This window comes from Mustela nigripes, chromosome 1 (assembly GCF_022355385.1).
Source record: "Mustela nigripes isolate SB6536 chromosome 1, MUSNIG.SB6536, whole genome shotgun sequence".
NCBI lineage: Eukaryota > Metazoa > Chordata > Mammalia > Carnivora > Mustelidae > Mustela > Mustela nigripes.
In genome coordinates, this window is record NC_081557.1 from 96,522,565 (window position 1) to 96,541,875 (window position 19,311).

Consider the following 19,311-nt stretch of genomic DNA (forward strand, 5'->3'; position numbering starts at 1 on the left):
AAAACTGAAAAATGCAAAGTGTTTAAGAACTTAATAGCAGGGTTTAATAGCAGAAAAGACAAAGCTGAAGAAAGAATGAACTGTAAGATAGATAAGAAAATATCCAAAACGAGATGCCTAGAGAGACACAAGGATGGTAAATACTAAACAGAACATAAGCAACAGATGGACAGAGTGAAAAGGAGTGACATATGTATACTGCAGTCCCAGGCAGAAGAGAAAGGATTTCCCAAATGTAATATTTGAAGAAATAATAGGTGACATTTTTAAAAACGAATGAAAGACATCAAACCATAGATTCAAGTATTCCTAAAAACACCCACATAAAATAAACAAAAAGAAAGCCATATTAAGAGATACCATAGGACTAACTACAGAAAATCAAAGAGAAGATTTTAAAATCAGAGGAGGAAAAATGATCAACTTCAAAGGAGCAAGGCTTAGACTGACTACTAATTTCTCAATAGAAATCAGAATACAATCAAATATCTTTAAGTGTCAAAAGAAAATAACTAACGGGATGCCTGGGTGGCTCAGTTGGTTAAGCAGCTGCCTTCGGCTCAGGTCATGATCCCAGCGTCCTGGGATCGAGTCCCGCATCGGGCTCCTTGCTCAGCAGGGAGCCTGCTTCTCCCTCTGCCTCTGCCTGCCACTCTGTCTGCCTGTGCTCGCTCTCTCCCCCTCTCTCTCTCTCTGATAAATAAATAAAATCTTAAAAAAAAAAAAGAAAAGAACTAACAACTTAAAATTCTTTATCCAATGAAAACATCCTTCAAGAAAGAAGGTAAAATAAAGACTTTTTTTTACGGGTAAAAATATAGATTTCATCAGCAGCGTATCTGAACTAAAGGAAATACTAAAAAAATATTCTTCTGTCAGGAAAATGCTTCCACATGGAAGCTCACAAGACAGGGAAGAATTAAGAGCAATTGAAAGGTACAGAAGTGGGTAAATGGGTAGTATGGGGAACCATGATCACATAAAGCAATACTGCCTTGCAGGGTTTAATAGAGAGAAAAATAAAATATACAACAACAGTAGTGTATAAATTGGGAATATGGCTGAGGTACAGGGTCCAGAGTTCTTGGATTGTCTGCAATCCATTTCTTGGTTTTCTTTACTATACTTTTTATTTATTAGGTATTAAGTAAGTACTTCAAATTATTTTTAAGTATTAAATAAGTAAACGATAAAGCTGTGTCTTCAATGCTTCAAAAACCATTCTCCTTATCTGCCAAAGAAGCAAGAGAAACAGCTAATTCCAAAGCCAACCAGAACCTGACAAATCAGAGATGTTTACCTGATCAAGCCCTGCCCCAGCTTTCCTAAGATTCTGTAGTCGGTAAGCTTCCAGACTTCTTCCATCATCTTGACAGCACAAATCAAGTACAACACAGCCCTGGTCCTCAAAGGCATTGATTTGATGAAAAGTAACAAAAGGTTTACTGTAGTACATTCCTGGAAGCAGCTGCAGGGAAAATACAAACAGTGAAAAAGATATATAGATAGATAGATAGATAGATAGATAGATCGATCGATCTATAGATAGATAGATAGATCCATAGATATCTAGATAGATAGATAGATAGATAGATAGATAGATAGATTGATTGATTTTAGGGGACAGATCCACAAAGTTTAAATTAAAAAGATTCCTTCCCCTTTAAATGACAGGCCTAGTAAGTGTAAAAAGTAGAATTTGGAATGTAGAAAGACATTTTGATTTAAGCATCCTTGTTTAGCTGTCACGTCGCATATTAAACAATGAACTGGGCTATCTGATACAAACCAATCAACGGTTACAACAAACTTAAAAGTCCTGATGAAGTATGGCCCAATGTTTTGAGGGATAAATAAATCCTAGAGCCTATCTTGTATGATTAAATAGAAAATACTGCTACTAATTAGCTTATGATGAACGCTTTGAAAAAATGCACTCATTACCAAAAATAGGACTGTTGTAATGAAATTAGGGTACAATAAATTTAGGATATTATCTCTTTAAAAAGACTAAAAGAAGACAAATATAATAGAACTACTAACCAGAAGTATAGAAAGGCATTTAACCAACACGTCTTGGACTTTGGTAGGATTATCACATTTACATATCAAGAAGCCACAGAAGTAAACAATTAAAGTAACAGTGCAAAAGTTACAGGACCTCTGCATGAACAACATTCTTCTTAGCAAATACTACGATATGGAAAAATCCATGCTAAAATGCAAAGGTTTCCTACATGCCACTTTAGTTAAGGCAGAGAATTAAAAGTGTAAAACCATTTCTTACAACTTGCTAATATGCAGAACTCACTGTATTAACTAATAAGTGAGCTAGCCATACCTACTCTACGGAAGAAGGTAATATCCTTGATTAAGAGAGTCTTGCACAAGCAATGTCCAGGGAAGGTAAAAATCAACCACAGGAAAATGTGTCTTTATGTCCAATCATTTTCATGATGAATATACTCAAAATACTCCACCTGTCCAGTGTTCTTATCCACCACATGAAACCGTGTATTATACTGGGGTTCCCAGCTTATTCCATCTGAAAAGGCCATTCCCCGAATTCTAGAAGTGATCATTTTCCACAGATTCATCTTTAGAGGCTGTTCAATGAAGATTATATAGTTCCTTGTCATTCCTAAAAGGTTCCAGCAAATAATAAAATGTTATCTGGCAATTAAGAGTTCTCTGAAATGTGACAGTTACGGGGACTTATCTGATGTCTGGACATAGTACTGCTGATCTAAACAAAAGCCAGCCAGAAATAATCCTTCACTATTTCCCAGCTTTGCTTTACATATTTCCTGTTCCTACATAAAAAGGGGAACTATTTAGAACAGCTTGGGGTGAATGCCCTCAGCTTGCTTTTTATCTTTCCTGTTTTTCTTTTCAAATTATTTTGGAATAAAGTAAAGAAGCATAATATTAAAGCGTCATTTGCGATCGAAGTGTTTATTCTGTATTCCATTTGCTATTTATACTGAAGGTAAGGATTCAGGAGGAGACTGGCTAGAAAAGTTTAGAATGTAGAAAATAAATATTCCAAGAAAGAGCTAAAGCAGTGGAACAGAATAAAAATTTCTCCCAAGAAATATAATCAAGACTTTTTCATGGATGATTATTACCTGTGGCTTAAAGTTACCTAAATTTTGAATTCTGTCAATTTTTTATGGTCAAATGATTTTTTTAAAATTAAGACTTTACCTTTTTTAGAGTAGTTTTAGTTTTGTAACAAAATTAAAGGGAAGGTACAGAGGCTTGTCATATACCCTCTGTCCCCAGACATGCAGAGCCTCCCTATTATCGACACCCCCAACAGAATGGTTGGTACATTTGTTACACCTGATGAACCCATAAGGACACATCAGAAACACTCAAAGTCCATAGTTTACATTATGGTTCACTCTTGACGTTGTCAATTTTTAAATAATTGCTGTATTAAAATAAATATGTCTTTTTAAGCAGTCATTTGCCCAAGATAAGAAGTATGCGACTAAACAGAATAAACTTCACTGGCATTAAAATGCAGCCTTGGTCTCATTATCATCATACTTTGAGAAGCCGTATAGACATAGTATTTGCCCAAAACAGTTCTTCTGCTACACCAACATTAAGGCAGATGCCACTGTAATTTACCTTATCTCTGGCCTTACCAAAGCTATGGTAGTAAGAAGGTTTCATCCTCTCTGTGGAGGCAATAGAGCATATCACCTGGGCTCCGTGGAGTGTCTCCCCAAGATCCACCTTCTCTGGAGGAACCCGAATAACATTATAGCAAGAACCTGGAAAACAGAGTCCTGTCTTGTTTTATACACATTCTAGAATAAAAGACAACCCTCGAGCTCATGGACTACACAAAAGCAGTTAAGAGATTTATACAACATATGCCTGATATCCATACTTCATAAAAGGTTATTTCAAACAAAGTCTTGGATTAAAAAAAATACTAATTTTATGAAAGTCACATCAGGGAATGTTTTAAAGCAATACACACAAAGTAATCAACCAACAGTTTATTGCATTTTTTTTCATGATTAGTAGCTATGTTTATTGCATTTTAATGCTCTCAAAAGGTTACCCTCTCACTCCCTGAAGATGAACTCATTCTCTACAGCAAAAGATTAGGTACCAGCCAGGAATCCTCAAATTTTACTTGTCCCCTCCCCACTCCCCCATCGCTACAATCACAGTCTCCATGTGCCCTTACACCCCCTTCTTCTCTCCAGTCCTCTGGATCCCTGGGGTCTCTCCAAGTCCTGTCTCGTGCTTTCTCATCAATGCATTCATGCAATCGTTCATCTTACTGCTTCATCAGCTCAGGCAACCACTCCTCAAGCAGCACTCCAAGTCTTCCCCACCCCAAAGGTATTTGGTGCCCCTCCTCTATGCCCTGATTATATCCTATACAGTTACAGTACTTATCTTACTGAACTATAGTTTTGTGCTTGTTTATCTCCTTTCTAGTACACTGGTTCTTCAAGGGCAGAAATGGATTCCTCTTTGCAACCTCAGTACTAAGCAAGGACTTAGCATTCAATAGGCACAGTACAAATAGCTATTGACAGGTTAATTAACAACATTTTTTAAAGTAAAGTCAATGAATAAACAAATACTGAGATCACCTCAAATTATATTTCTGGTATTAAAATTGCCAGTGCTGGTCCTGAAAAACTGGATCAATAGCCTACAGAATTTTGCAATCGCTGAGCTTCTTTTGAAACAAAATAACAATACAGTTCTCTACTCATTTGTTCAGCAACAACCTGAGTGCCAGCTACATTCCAGGCACTCTTATGAGTGTCCTAAGTTTATCTTCCAGACAGTTCTATACAGCAGTGTGCAAATATACAAAAGGCTCTTCTCTGATGAAGCCCAAATAAAGCATTCATAAGTAAAAATATAAAGTATGAGATGATGATAAGAACTACAAAGAAAAATAAAACAAGGAACTGGGATCAGGAGTAAGATGGAGGCCACTCTTTGCAATTTTCGATATGGTGATCTGAGAAGGCTTCACCAAGAAGGTGGCATTTGAGGAAGACCAGGAGGAGGTGAGAAAGAGAGCCTTGAGGACACCTAGAGAATCACATTCCAGGCAGAAAGAAGAGTAAATGCAAAGATTCTCAGCCAAGAGTAAGGCTGGAGTGTTCAAATAACAGTAGGGAGGCCAGTGTGGCCCTGTTATAGTAAACAAGGAGAAGAATCTAAGGAGACAAGGTGGATGGGTTAAAAGGATAACTAGCTGATATGCTGAGCGTGAGCTGACGCAGGACAGAAGCACGGAGACCAGTTAAGAAACTGTTGGGGTCGATTCCACATTAAAACATGTTAACCCCTTGGGGCCTGCCTGGGCCTACTTAGCCCTAGTAACTCCATTTTACGTCGGTAGACATTTTGTTGTTTAATAAATGCCTCAACAGTTATTGATATTAGTTCCAGGTAACTGTTACTAAAACACACACCTAAGACAAAACCATTTTGTTTATATCGGTTCCAGGTAATTATTACTAAAACACATACCTAAAACAAGGCCATTTTGTTGTTTAATAAACGCCTCAACAGTTACTAGTGTCAGTTCCAGATAACCGTTACTAAAACACACAGGTAGGAGACATCCAATCAGCCAAACCCACATACGTAGAGGTCTGCAATTGTGCTCTATAAAAACTAGCCTATAACACCAAGGGGCGTCGCTCTCTTCGGAGGTGGCCCTGGCTGCCTAGAAGTCTAACTTCTAATGCTTGACATACAATAAGGCTTTGCGTAACTTTGTCTCAGTCTCGTTCCTTTGATAACGGACCCAACAAAGCTGTTACAACAATTCACATGAGAGAGGATGGTGGGCTCACACCAGAGTGCCAACAGCAGAGGTCATATGAAGTGGCTGGATTTTTTATTTATTTTGAAGGCACTGCTGCAATTGCTTTTTGACCAACTAGATATGGATGTGAGAGAGACAGGTGGGAAGGGTGATTCCAAAATTATCCTGAGCAACTGGAAGGATGAAGAATCAACTGAGATGGGGAATACTTTAAGCAGAAAAAAATCTAGGGAAGAAGTTCAGAAGTTTGGTTTTTAGATAAATTAATTTTGTAATGCCTATTAGACATCTTGTTTAAAACACCAAGTAAGCAACTGGATATAAAATACTGGAGAGGTGTGAGTCGGGGATATAGGTATGTTCTGAGCACTCATGATATATAAACAGTGATGAGCTATAAAAGTGATAAAAGACAAGCTCTACAGTTCAAGAGTATCAGAATACCGGGGCGCCTGGGTGGCTCAGTGGGTTAAGCCTCTGCCTTCGGCTCAGGTCATGATCCCAGGGTCCTGGGATCGAGCCCCACATTGGGCTCTCTGCTCAGCAGGGATCCTGTTTCCCCCTCTGTCCATGCCTGCCTCTCTGCTCCCTTGTGATCTCTGTCTGTCAAATAAAAAAAATCTTTAAAAAACAAAAAAAGGGATAAAAGACAAGCTCTACAGTTCAAGAGTATCAGAATACCATCTAACTGATTACATATATTTAATTAGTACTAAAAACTAGCTGGATTGATTAATGTTTAAAGGATTCTTGTTCATTTTTAAAAGTCCTTTAAAAATATATGGAAAGGCTAAAACAATTAAAAGCTTTTTACTTCTTAACCATAGAAATTACTGGCAAGCACTTTACTATGAGAATAACTACATTTCCTCCAAATACAACTTAGGTATTGAAGTTCCCTGCAGGTACATGTACATTTGAGTTCCAGTTCAAAAACTCCTCAATGGACTAAATCATCAAGTAAAAAGGAGGAGGAGGAGAGAGAAGAGGAAAGAAAATTCAGTTTCAGTTGAGGTTAGGAGATGGTAAAGAGAAGAGCTGCCCATCTCAGAAGCTGGATTAAGTGACAAGACTCAATTCACTAAATTTAACCACTCTTAGTTAATGAACTGTTCTAACCACAAGTTGTGAAGCCCTAAGCAAGGCAGACAGATACCCAGGAAACCTCCTCTGCAAAGGAAAGCCCAGAAAAATTACCTCCCCAATACCGTGAATCTAACTCTGGAAGACTCTTCAGGACTTTGTATAATAGCAAATTGAGGCAAAGTAACAAGATAGCCTCTGATGACTGGGGGCAAGTTTTCTCAAAGATCCAGGAGTCACTTACACCAAAATCACCTGAGACCTTGCTCACAGGCGCCAAGATTAGGCATAAGGGGGTGGTTAAAATGCAGATTCTTGGCCCCAGTTCAGGTCTACTGAACCAAAATCTCTGAAGATAAAGCCCAGTAATCTATATTGCTAGAAGTGTTCCAGAACATTCTTAGCCACACTAAAGGCTAAGAACCACTGGTCTCATGACTACTTATTTTAGAATATGTAATTCAGAATGGTAAGTTTTTATCATATTATGAACTAGTTACAAAGTTATCTACTTGATTAATAGAGTCAATTTATTATGAAATATATTTTTTGTCAACCATATTAACAAGTAAATAGTTTTTAAAAAGATAGGTACACCTACTTAGGAGAATTCTATGCAGCCGGTTCGGCAAAATGTTTCTTGACACAAGAAATAATTAACTATAGTATCTTAATACGTTGCTAAGGGAAGAAAAAACAGACCAAAAAAGTATAGAGAGCAGACACAATTTTAAATAGGAATCTTTTTTTAATGATCAAAATAGATGGATGGACAAAAAAAACCTGCTGAGTCAGTTTACCCATTTGCTGAAACATTTTACCTAAAAGGGTGTTTGCTGTGTACTATAACAGCTTTAAAGGATAAAACCCTATCCTAGATCAGGTAAGAAAGATGAGAGAGAAACCTGAGTGACGAAGTTTCAGGGTACCTTGAGCCAGTAAAAAACAAACCTGCAGTATTCATTATAACATTCATCACATGTGTAAATACGAGAGGTAGAGACCAACAACCTGCAGAAAGCCAACACTCACTCACCAAAACTATAAATTAACCTACACAAAAGTTAAACTCTACAGAGGTTTCACAGGTTATAGATGATAGATTGACAGCTAAGATAGACAAAAATATCTAACACCTACCCATTTCTCTTCTGTTTTTTCGAGATTTTATTTATTTATTTGAGAGAGAGAGAGAGCATGGGAGGGAAAAGGGTCAGAGGAGAAGAAGACTCCTCACTGAGCAGGGAGCTTGATGCAGGACTTGATCCTAAGACTCTGGGATCATGACCTCTGAGCCAAAGGCAGTTGCTCAGCCAACTGAGCACCCAGGCACCTGACCCATTTCTTTTCAAACAGAGAGACACGTACTCAGGTTACAGGAACATGAATTTGCATGCTCTGAGAGTCTAACGTACTCATTAATGAATAATTCCTAATATGGTCTATCAAAGTGACTTTGGGTGCGATTCATGCTCAAGACTCATCTTACACACTTAGAAGCTTGCCTAAGCAAGTATCCTAAAACTTCTCATGGTTTACAGCCATTGTCTATATAATGGGGGCGATAAAAAGATATATGGAAAAATGCTTAACACCAACATACACTAGATATTCACACTCAATAAATGTTAGCTATCGTTATTAGCTATTAGAACTTTCTGGGGCAGATTGGTAGGCAACTGGAAAATATGTGGATGATGAGTAAAGAGATGTGATATAAACAGTTGGAAATGCAACCACACTATAACCTTAACCTACTCCATAGTGTGTTACTCTCATGATAAAAATAAATTCCTTCCCATGTAATAAACAATGTACCTTCCCCATATCTCTTTGCTGCAGCATTCTGTATTTTTTTGTACTTACAATATCATTCTTTTAAGAAATTCAAGTTTGAGAAATACATACTGGAAATCCCTACAATGCCTGTGAGATGAAAAGCACAATAGAACATACAAATGTAAGTCGTGCTGAAAAGGTCAAACAGCAAATCAGTTGCTAAGCTTATGTGCACAAGGACCACAGAACACAGTAAATCATAGACTTTAAGCTCAGTTATACCATTTTGGAGATTTCTTTCTGAACCTTTCAAACTAAGTTCCTATAGGCTCATAGATTTAACCATAATGAAACCCTGGGAAGATAGCTGACTTCTAATTATTTTTAAAAAGGCCTCTGTTCCAACTTTACCATGCAGCCCATATGAGTTCCCCATGTTGTATGCTGTTCCATCTGGGTCATAATGAGGATGTGCAGTTGCTCCATTCACAGCAATAAATTTGCTCCAGTCTACCTGCAAATTTAAGACCATCAGGACTTTTAAATGTTACATAAGCAGATCTCTACTTAGACCCATAGGCAATAAGAATGTGCCAAATATTTAAAAAATGGAATAGGAAAACTAATTTAATCCCTAATATCTCACCTCTAAGAAATCAAAATTATTTTTCCTATTAAAGAAACTGAGTAATAAACAAAAAAACTCCACCAACAACAACAAATGGACAAATAAGATTATCCAATATGAATTTTTTCATCAAGATCATAGGGAAGTACAAAAAACAAGAATTAGGGGCGCCTGCGTGGTTCAGTGGGTTAAAGCCTCTGCTTTCGGCTCAGGTCATGATCCCAGGCTCCTGGGATAGAGGGCCCCCCCACCCCCGCATAGAGCTCTCTGCTCAGCAGGGTGCCTGCCTCCCCTTCTTTGTCTGCCTCTCTGCCTACTTGTGATTTCTCTGTCAAATAAATAAATAAAATCTTTTTAAAAAATAAGAATTAACACAGACCTGTATCCCTGGGACTAATAATACATTATATGATTATAAAAAACTAAAATACATATATAAAATGAAAAAAATTGAAGATCTCTATAAACCAGGAAAAAAAAAGAATTAAAATTAAAATTCTGGTCCAAATTTTATTTACCTTTTTTTTTTAAAGATTTTATTTATTTATTTGTCAGAGAGCAAGAGAGAGAGCACAAGCAGACAGAGTGGCAGGCAGAGGCAGAGAGAGAAGCAGGCTTCCACTGAGCAAGGAACTTGATTCGGGACTTGATCCCAGGACCCTGGGATCATGATCTGAGCCGAAAGCAACGGCTTAATCAACTGAGGCACCCAGGTGTCCCCAAAATTTCATTTACTTTTAATTAAAGTGCTAAGTGAATGCAGCATGGGTCTAGACAATCTCTAGTCCAACTCTACCTATAGCTAGGAAGAACATGAAATGGCCAGAGTAAATATGTACTATTCTATCTCTCCTTTACCATAGTCTTCAGATATTAGGATTAAGGAAGTAGTAGTCTAGAATTGTCTCTCTTTTTTAAAGAGTTTATTTATTTTTGAGGGGGAGGCAGAGAGAGAAAAAGAGAATCCTGAAGCAGACTCCCTACTGAGCACGAAGACAGACAGGGGGCAGGAAGAGCCAGCTGCTTAACTGCCTGAGCCACCCAGGCACCCCTTCAATTTCTTCTTCAGATATATACTACTCTAAAAAGCATTCTGAAGAAAAGACATTTTAGGGTCTATTTTATTCATTTTTTAGCCTTTATTTTACCTTTTCTGTTTTTTCCAGAGTTTCAATGTCCACTTTATTCATAAAGTTGGTCTCAGTGCTAACATAGTAGTCACCCTTGTACCGCACATAGTTGACACTGGTATTGTCAGTTATTGCTGAAACCAAACCCCAGAGTTAAACACCACAAGGCACTGTAGCACACAGAGCAAAAGCACAGTTTAAATATGCTCTCATACCAAAAATATATATATATATATCTAATTCAATGTATGTATTTATATAGATTGAATCAAATCATAACTAAATAATCATCATTATCACCCACAAATTCTGGGTATGGTAAAGGCTGCTTACCAGGCAGCTCAAACTTTGACATGAAACGTTCAAAAACATTCTTGCACGGATCAGGGAGAGCCAGCGTGCCAAATTCTGAGATCACAATTCGGTCATGAACACTATTGGTCTTATATGTATCACTCTGCAGGAACTTGCTTCTGTAGGTCACCATGCCCTTCTCCATCTTGAACTGGTGAAGCAAAGCCATTCCATCAAACCAGTGATTGTACCTTCAAACAGGAGCAAAAGGAGAAAAACAAATATCAGTAAGAAAAACACAGGGAGGGGTGCCTGGGTGGCTCAGTGGGTTAAAGCCTCTGCCTTTGGCTCAGGTCAAGATCCCAGGGTCCTGGGATCGAGCCCCACACTGGGCTCTCTGCTCAGCAGGGAGCCTGCTTCCTCCTCTCTCTCTGCCTGCCTCTCTGCCTACTTGTGATCTCTCTCTGTCAAATAAATAAAATCTTTTAAAAAAAGAAAAAGAAAAACACAGGGAGGAGTGCCTGGGTGGCTCAGTGGGTTAAGTCTCTGCCCTCGGCCCAGGTCATGATCTCAGGATCCTGGGATGGAGTCCCACATCGGGCTTTCTACTCAGCGGGGAGCCTGCCTCCCTCTCTCTCTGCCTGCCTCTCTTCCTACTTGTGATCTCTCTCTCTGTCAAATAAATAAATAAAATCTTAAAAAAAAAATTCACACTTAGAAGGTTAAAAAAAAACCTCCAAATTGGTGATATCTAAGATAATTCTGATTTTTACCCTATAGCCAAGAGAATAATGTGCAAGGATATGGAATATTTGACATTTTCTCAAAATGGGTCCTAAGCTTTTAGAAATAGTTATCTTCATATCTTATATTTTCCCTTTAAAATTCTTCAATTTATCAGAATTATGCTAAAGTAATCAAGATGACTGTCCTTATGGGATAATCATTTTCGTACATATGGTTACAGTAGAAATGATCTACTGAAATGCCAGAATATCAAAAAACTACAGGGAAAAGTTGGCAACTTTGCTTTTTAAAGGGTTACACATCATACAGTCTTTTCACTCATGTGCCTGACAGACTTCAGCACAGATAAGCAAGGCTAACAACACTGCATTAAGGCAATGGTCCTGAAAGCCAGGAATCAGAGATATTCATATACACCCGTGTTTATAGCACCATTATTTACAATAACCAAAAAATAAGCAATCCAGTGTCCATAAAAAAGGAAGGAAATTCTGTCACATGTTACAAGAGAAGAATTTTGAGGACATTTTTATAAATGAAATAATCCAGTCTCTCTCTCTCTCTCTCTCTCACACACACACACACACACACACACACACACACACAAAGGTATAGTTTTGGTTTTGCAGGAAGAAAAAGTTCTAAAGATCTTTTTCACTATGTGAATAAACTTAACACTAATCTTTACCCCTAAAAATGGCTAAGATGGAAAATTTGATGTTATATGGTTTTTTTAAAAGATTTTATTTATATATGGGGGGGGGGCACAGCATGAGTGGTGTGAGGAGCAGAGGGAGAGAAAGAAGCAGGCTACGCTGAACACAGAGCCCAAAGCAGGGCTCGGTTCCAGGGCCCTGAGATCATGACCTGAACCAAAACCAGATGCTTAACTGACTGAAAAAAACTGTTATGTTTTTATCACAATAAAAAAAGTGCAGGAAATAAAGTATATTTCAAAAATAAAAGACTTATTACCCAGTGATTTGAGATGCCATCTTTATTACTGACCTAATTTCCATTCATTCTTGGGTTTCTTCCATGGATTTCTATTCTATTTCACTTATTTACTCATGCACTGAATAATGTGTTAATCATTGATGCTTTATAGTATTCTTTTTAAGATTTATGTATTTATTTGAGAGAGAGAAAGAGAGAGAGCGTGAACAGGAGGGGCAGTGGGAGAGCGAGATCTCAAGCAGGCTCCGTGCTGGGCATGGAGCCCAATGCAAGACTTGATCTCATTACCCTGAGATCATGACCTAAGCTGAAATCAAGAGTCAGGTACGTACCTGATTGTGCCACCCAGGCACCTTATAGTATATTTTAATGTCTGGAAGGGCTATTTCCTTCAGGAAAAATCTTTTTTAGTGTTTTCTTGACCATTCTTGCGTATTTATTTTTCTATGTAAACTTTATATTGATTTGTCTAACTTCCTGTAAAAACTTGTTACAATTCTTATTAAGATTGTATTAAATTTTAAAATTACTTAGGAAGTACTGATTTCTTTCTGTTGTTGAATTATCCTACTCAAGAACACAGGATGACTTTTCATTTGTTTAATCATGTCTTTCAGGAGTGTTTTAAAGTTTGCACACTTCTTGTTCAGTTCCTAAATATTTAATCTTCTTTGTTGCTACTGTAAAGGGTTTTTTCCACCATTATGTTCCCTAACTGGTTATTGTTGGTGTATATGAAGGCTATTGATTTTGGTAGGTTAATTTTACACCCTATTACCTTACCTTTTATTGTCTGAGTTAGTCATGTCATTGATTCTGTGTGGTTTTCCAGGTTTACTAAGATATCATCTGCAAACCAAGATAGTTTTACTCTACTAATCCTTGTGCCTCTAATCAATCCCTTTAGTCTAACTGTATGGTTACATCTGGTTGAAAAGCAGTGGAACAGTGGTTATTTTCTGCTTGTTCCTGTATTAAAGAAAATACTTATAGTCTTTCCTAATATTACTGGTTTTAAGACTAAGATGAAAATACATTATGTGTATAGATATACATAGACCTACATATATATATACACACACACACACGTACGCACATATTTTATATACATACATCATATATACATGTTATATATACATACATTTATGTGTGTATACACATACATATATACTTATATGTGCATAAGTGTGTGTGTATGTGTATATATATATAAAATCATGTTAAGAAAGTATCCATCAAGTCCTATTTCCTTGAATATTTTCACGAAGAATGGATGTTGAATTCTGACAAAAGTTTTGTCACCATTTATGGAGATAATCCTATGATTATTTATTCTAAACCCTACTAATATGGTATATGATATTAATGGATTTCCAAATAATGCACTTACTTTGACTTATTCTGAATTATATTTTTACATAGGGTTGGATTCTATTTGTTAATAAAATATTTATTTGTCTTATATCAGCACTATATATATTTTTTCATGGATATTTATAAACATTATGAATAAGTAATAGTTTTCTGTACTGTATCATGTAGAGATAGTCAATATTATACCTGTTTCATAAAAAGAAGTGAAAAGTTTCCCTTCGTTTTCAACTCTCTTTAATAATGTATAGAGTACAGGGACTATTTGATATCGGAAGGCTTGGTAGCATTTCTCTGTAAAGAAATCTGGGCCTGATGCTTTTTTTGAGAGATGGATACTTACTAAGTATCTCTTTTTCCTCTATGGAAATTGCTCTGTTCACACCTGCTATCTCTATCAATTGGTTATCTTTGTTTTCCCAGGAAACCATGCATCTCACAAAGCTCTCAAATGTATTTGCTGGAAGGCCTAAAGTGTCCTGTACATTTTTGTCTGTTTCGATGATTTCCTTTCCCCTGCCATTTCTTATTTTGAACCTTTGTGCTTCTTCCCTTTTTCTTCTTGACTGTGTTAGCTAGTGGTTTCTCTATTTGGGATTGTTTTTTTTTTTTTTTCCAAAAAACACTAAAAAGAAAGTAATTTCAATAATTGTTGCTGTTCTAATCTAAATACCTCTAAAACCACAAAACACAGTCACAAACATGATACTCCAGGTGTAATAGCAGACACTCAGTTTCTTCATTTAAGAAACTTCATGTTCTTTTCTTTTTTTTTTTTTGGTTACCACCTAATATTGTTGGCTCACAGAGTTGTCAACCAAAACCCCTAAGTGATTTTTAACACATTTTGCTGTTAAACCACATTACTTTCATCCTTGTGCGTGTAGAATTTCTCTTCCTCTACATATACCTTTAATGATCTTCAACTTGTTAGATTCCATCTCATAAGATCCTTCTAGACCCTATAATTTCAGGTATTCATTTACTCAAACCAACCAACTTTTCTTGAGCCCCTACATTCTGCTGGCTTGTGCCAAGACCAGGGCTTACAGGCACATAACTGTGTCATAAAGTTGTTCTCTGAGACAACAGACAAACATTAAAAAATACTATCCGTGCACAGAAGGAGCAACAGGATGGAAGGGTGTGGGGATCAGGGAAGGGTCTAGAGGAAAGGAGACATTTGTCGGGTTCCCTAAGGATGTCTGCCAGTTGGAGAAGGGGAAAAAGGCATCCTAGGGAGAGGTAGTGAAGAAAGAAAAGAAAGAAGGAGGGAAAAGGAGAGAAAGGCAGAGAAAGAAGTAAACAGAGAAAGGAAGCGAGGGAGGGAGAGAAGGAAGGGAATGAAGGAACTGGAAGAGAGGGAGGGGAAGAAAAGAAAAAACAAAACAAAACAAAGAAGGAGGAAGGGAGGAAGGCAAGGAGGGAGGAAGGGAGGGAGGGAAGAGTGAGCAGTGAAGGCGTATGGTATCCAGGAGGAACAGCAGCGACAAATTCGCGTGTGGGCAGAGCCTTCAGTGGCCGGTGATGATGGTGGAGAAATAGGTCAGCACAAGACCTATCCGCACTTAGACTTAAAGCTCAAAGACCTTCAGGGGCGCCTGGGTGGCTCAGTGGATTAAGGCGCTGCCTTCGGCTCAGGTCATGATCTCAGTGTCCTGGGATTGAGCCCGCATCGGGCTCTTTGCTCAGCGGGAGCCTGCTTCTCTCTCTCTCTCCGCCTACTTGTGATTTCTCTCTCTGTCAAATAAATAATAAATAAAAATCTTTAAAAAAAAAAAAAAAAAAAAAAAAGCTCAAAGACCTTCAATGGCAATGTGTGGCGTTTTGAAACAGGAGGGTACAACAGTGAGACCTGCATCCTAGAAAGGTCACTCTGGACACACAGTAGAACACGGGATAGAACGAGGAGCATTCAGATTCAGAGAACCAATGAGGAGACCAGGCAATAATTCAGGTGAGAGATTATAAGGACCTGAACTGAAGCGGTATAATTAGAGAAGGACAAATTCCAGAAACAAGGCAGGTGGCTGATGGGATGAAAGCAGTGACAAAAAGAGAAGAAACAAAAAGCTGTATCTGAGGGAAAGACTTGCTTTCACTGAGATAGAGAATATGTGAAGAGCACATAGTTCAGTTTTTTTTTTAAATATTTTATTTATTTGAGAGGCAAAGAGTGACAATGAAAGAGAGAGAGCATGAGAGGAGAGAGGTCAGCGGGAGAAGCAGACTTCCTGCTGAGCAGGGAGTCTGATGTGGATTCAATCCCGGGACTCCAGGATCATGACCTGAGCCGAAGGCAGTAGCTTAACCAACTGAGCTACCCAGGCACCCCCCACATAGTTCAGTTTTGAAGAGTCTGAGCTATCAGACTCTTTACTCTTTACACTAGAGTGAAGATGTTCTACAGCCATTTGGCAAAATACAGGGGCTAGAGCACAAAAGATGGGGGCTGGGTGGGAGAGGCGTGTTTGAGGGTATCTGTGGGTAACAGGTATAGGCCAGGTGCAAATAAGACAGTAACTACCATCTACTGAGTGCTTACTACCTGCACCCATTGCACACACATACACACTGATCCTGTAAGGAACTACTATTCCCATTTTATAGATGTGGAAACCAAGTTTTGAGAGCAAAAACATGCCCAGGGTCACAGGGCTGGTTAAGAGGTAGGAAAGGGATTTGAATTCAGTGCTGAGCCCCAAATCCTGGGATCTTACAACACCCCCAAAAAGTAAGGTGAACTAAAAAAGTAATTTGGCAGAAAAGGGAGTTGGGAGAGAGGTCACTGAAGGAAAAGAAAAAATAAAAATGTCCTGACTGCCAATTCTTTTTTTTTTTTTTTAAGATTTTATTTATTTATTTGACAGACAGAGATCACAAGCAGGCAGAGAGGCAAGCAGAGAGAAAGGCTCCGCACTGAGCAGAGACCCCCGATGCGGGGCTCAATCCCCGGACCCTGGGATCGTGACCTGAGCTGAAGCCAGAGGCTCTAACCCACTGAGCCACCCAGGTGCCCCTTGACTGCCAATTCTTGTCAGCCATTGAATGAGGCAGTTTTTATGCATTATCTCCTTTAATTCTCATACCCAATCATTAAATCTGTATTATTAGCCACATTTCTTATGGAAAAACTTGCTGAAGACAACAGCATTGATAAATGGCAAAAAAAAAAAAAAAAAAGGGATTTGAAACTACTCCATCTTAGTCTAAATATAATGAAATCAGCAAAAACTAAAATTATTGGGGCACCTGGCCAGCTCAGTCAGGAGAGCATGCAACTCTTGATCTTAGGGATGTAAATAAATAAATAATTTAAAAATAATTAGAATAGGCGATCGGATGGATAGAAAAAGAATCAGGAGAAAGTTTGGGAATCCGAGGATGACAGAATTTTAAGACGAGTGGTCGGTAAAGTCAAACACTGTCAAAAAGTCAGGCTAAGCACTGGGAAGCCCATTTCATTTAATAATTAACATGTTTTGGTGACCTTTTTGAGAACAGATACTGTAGAGTGATGGATTAAAAGTCAGAGGGCAGCTAACCCAGAAGACACCAGGAAGCAGGTAAACAGAGGCAGTGAGAGGAGAATGGATATTAGCTGGAGGGGAGGTGAAACAGGGAGCCAGGGTTTTCTAGGAAGAGAGGACATCTGGAGGCCAAGATGAGGGGTAGGTGAGAGAAACAGACACAAGGGGAGGGTGTGAATGATGTGGCAAGTTTCAGAGGAGAAGATGAGGGCCACTTCCTCCTCTGCTCATGAGGAGGCAGGAGAAGGCACTTTTTTTTTTTTTTTTTTAAGATTTGATTTATTTATTTGACGGAGAGATGGCAAGAGAGGGAGCACAAGCAGGCAGAGCGGGAGAGGGAAAAGCAGGCTTCCTGCTGAGCAGGGAGCCCAACCAGGCGCCACTGAAGGTCCTTTTGTGGAGAAGTTTGGAGGTGGGGAAAAGGTGCAAGTGAACTAACGTCATTTGATCCTCGGTGAGGATCAAATTTCACATACAGAAACTACACCAGGTGGAACTGTCATACAAAGAAAACTTTATTTGTAGCAGACAAGGAGATCCCAGAGAGCAATTTCCAAAGCTGCAACTCCGTGAGCAAGGGAGGATGTGTTCTTTTTACTTAGGGTTAGGATGAGTATTCAGAAAGAGGAGCCCGGGGCGCCTGGGTGGCTCAGTCGTTAAGGGTCTGCCTTGCACTCAGGTCATGATCCCGGGTCCTCAGGTGGAGCCCTGCATCAGGCTCCCTGCGCAATGGGAAACCTACTTCTCCCTCTCCCACTCCCCCTGCTTGTGTTCCCTCTCTCCCTGCAAAAAAAAAAAAATCTTAAAAAAAAAAAAAAAAAAGAAAAGAAAGAGAGAAAGAGAAAGAAAAGAAAAGAAAGAAAAGAGGAGCCCTGCCATGGTGGGGGGGCGGGGCATAAGTTCACACATGCACCTTAAGGTGATGTGCCTAGACATGTGTTGTGCTCTTCCCTGGGCAGAGATTTTAGCGCTATAATGAGGTGACGGTAACTCTCAGTCGTTCCCTGGGTCACTCCATGCATGGTCTATCTGTGCAGGCAGGAGTCAGGGGTTAAACTCAAACTGGTCTGGGCAGTCTGGGCGGTTATTGCTCCAGGGGTAGAGTTGCAGTTTATACCCACGGGGTCTTGTCTGAGTTAAGAGATAAACTGGAAAGAAGGGCTCCAGGAACAATGGGGGATAAAGACCAGAAGGTATAAGCAGAACAGTCAAGGTCAAGTCCTGGGATCTAACTGCTAACCACGGCAGTGGCAAGGAGGCCACATCCAACTGCCCTTCTTCACTACTGAAGTCGTCCGGCATGCCCGTTGACCATGAGAGGGATAAACAGATGATGGAGGCTTTGGGAAAGGACACTCTAGGGACACTGCGGGATGCTGGAAGTACAGGGAAAGCTAAATAAATAAATGGGCCCTGGCGACACCAAGGACTCAGCCAGGGCTGTAAACCATATTTTTTCACTTGATCCACGAGCAAGGTTGCAGGTCTCCTCTGGAACTGCGGGGCAGGGAAGCAGGGATGGGCTCATGCAGGACCAGCAGTGGTCGGAGGGGGCCAGGGATCCCAGGGCGCAGGAGGCGGGGAAGGCGGTGGGAGCGCTGATAAACTGAAAGCACAGAGAAGACACAGGAAGGGAGAGCCTGAAGAGGCTGGAAGTAAGTTTGATGGAATGGAGGAGTGAGGACATGGGGGTTTTGAGCAGAGAGCAGAGTCTGAGTTCAGGATGTCAAGGGCTGGATGACTCTGTGGCATAAGTTCCAGAATGTGGCCTTGCTGTAGTGGCACAGAGGGGACAGTCACCACAGAGAGGATGGGAGGCTAGACCACCTTCTTTACGGATCCTGCAGTCAGTCTGGGAGAGCTGTAAGTTTTCAATTGGTGAGGACAGGGGTGCCTGGATGGCTCAGTCATTAAATGTCTGCCTTCGGCTCAGGTGGGGATCTCAGGGTCCTGGGACTGAGCTACGCA

The 19,311-nt window shown here is 39.3% G+C and overlaps 1 protein-coding gene across 4 annotated transcripts in view; it reads right to left on the minus strand.

Moving 5' to 3' along the window:
* The window catches only part of LOC132028261 (carotenoid-cleaving dioxygenase, mitochondrial), a 42,095-nt gene that overhangs the window by 7,999 nt on the left and 14,785 nt on the right, over window positions 1-19,311 (minus strand). For all 4 annotated transcript variants that reach the window (XM_059417037.1, XM_059417052.1, XM_059417027.1 and 1 more), the window contains 6 exons: window positions 10,778-10,989; window positions 10,463-10,578; window positions 9,098-9,200; window positions 3,657-3,785; window positions 2,481-2,641; window positions 1,301-1,468 (listed from right to left, as the gene is read on the minus strand). In XM_059417037.1, the coding sequence (XP_059273020.1) occupies window positions 1,301-1,468; window positions 2,481-2,641; window positions 3,657-3,785; window positions 9,098-9,200; window positions 10,463-10,578; window positions 10,778-10,989 (889 nt within the window). The remainder of the gene's footprint in view (window positions 1-1,300; window positions 1,469-2,480; window positions 2,642-3,656; window positions 3,786-9,097; window positions 9,201-10,462; window positions 10,579-10,777; window positions 10,990-19,311) is intronic.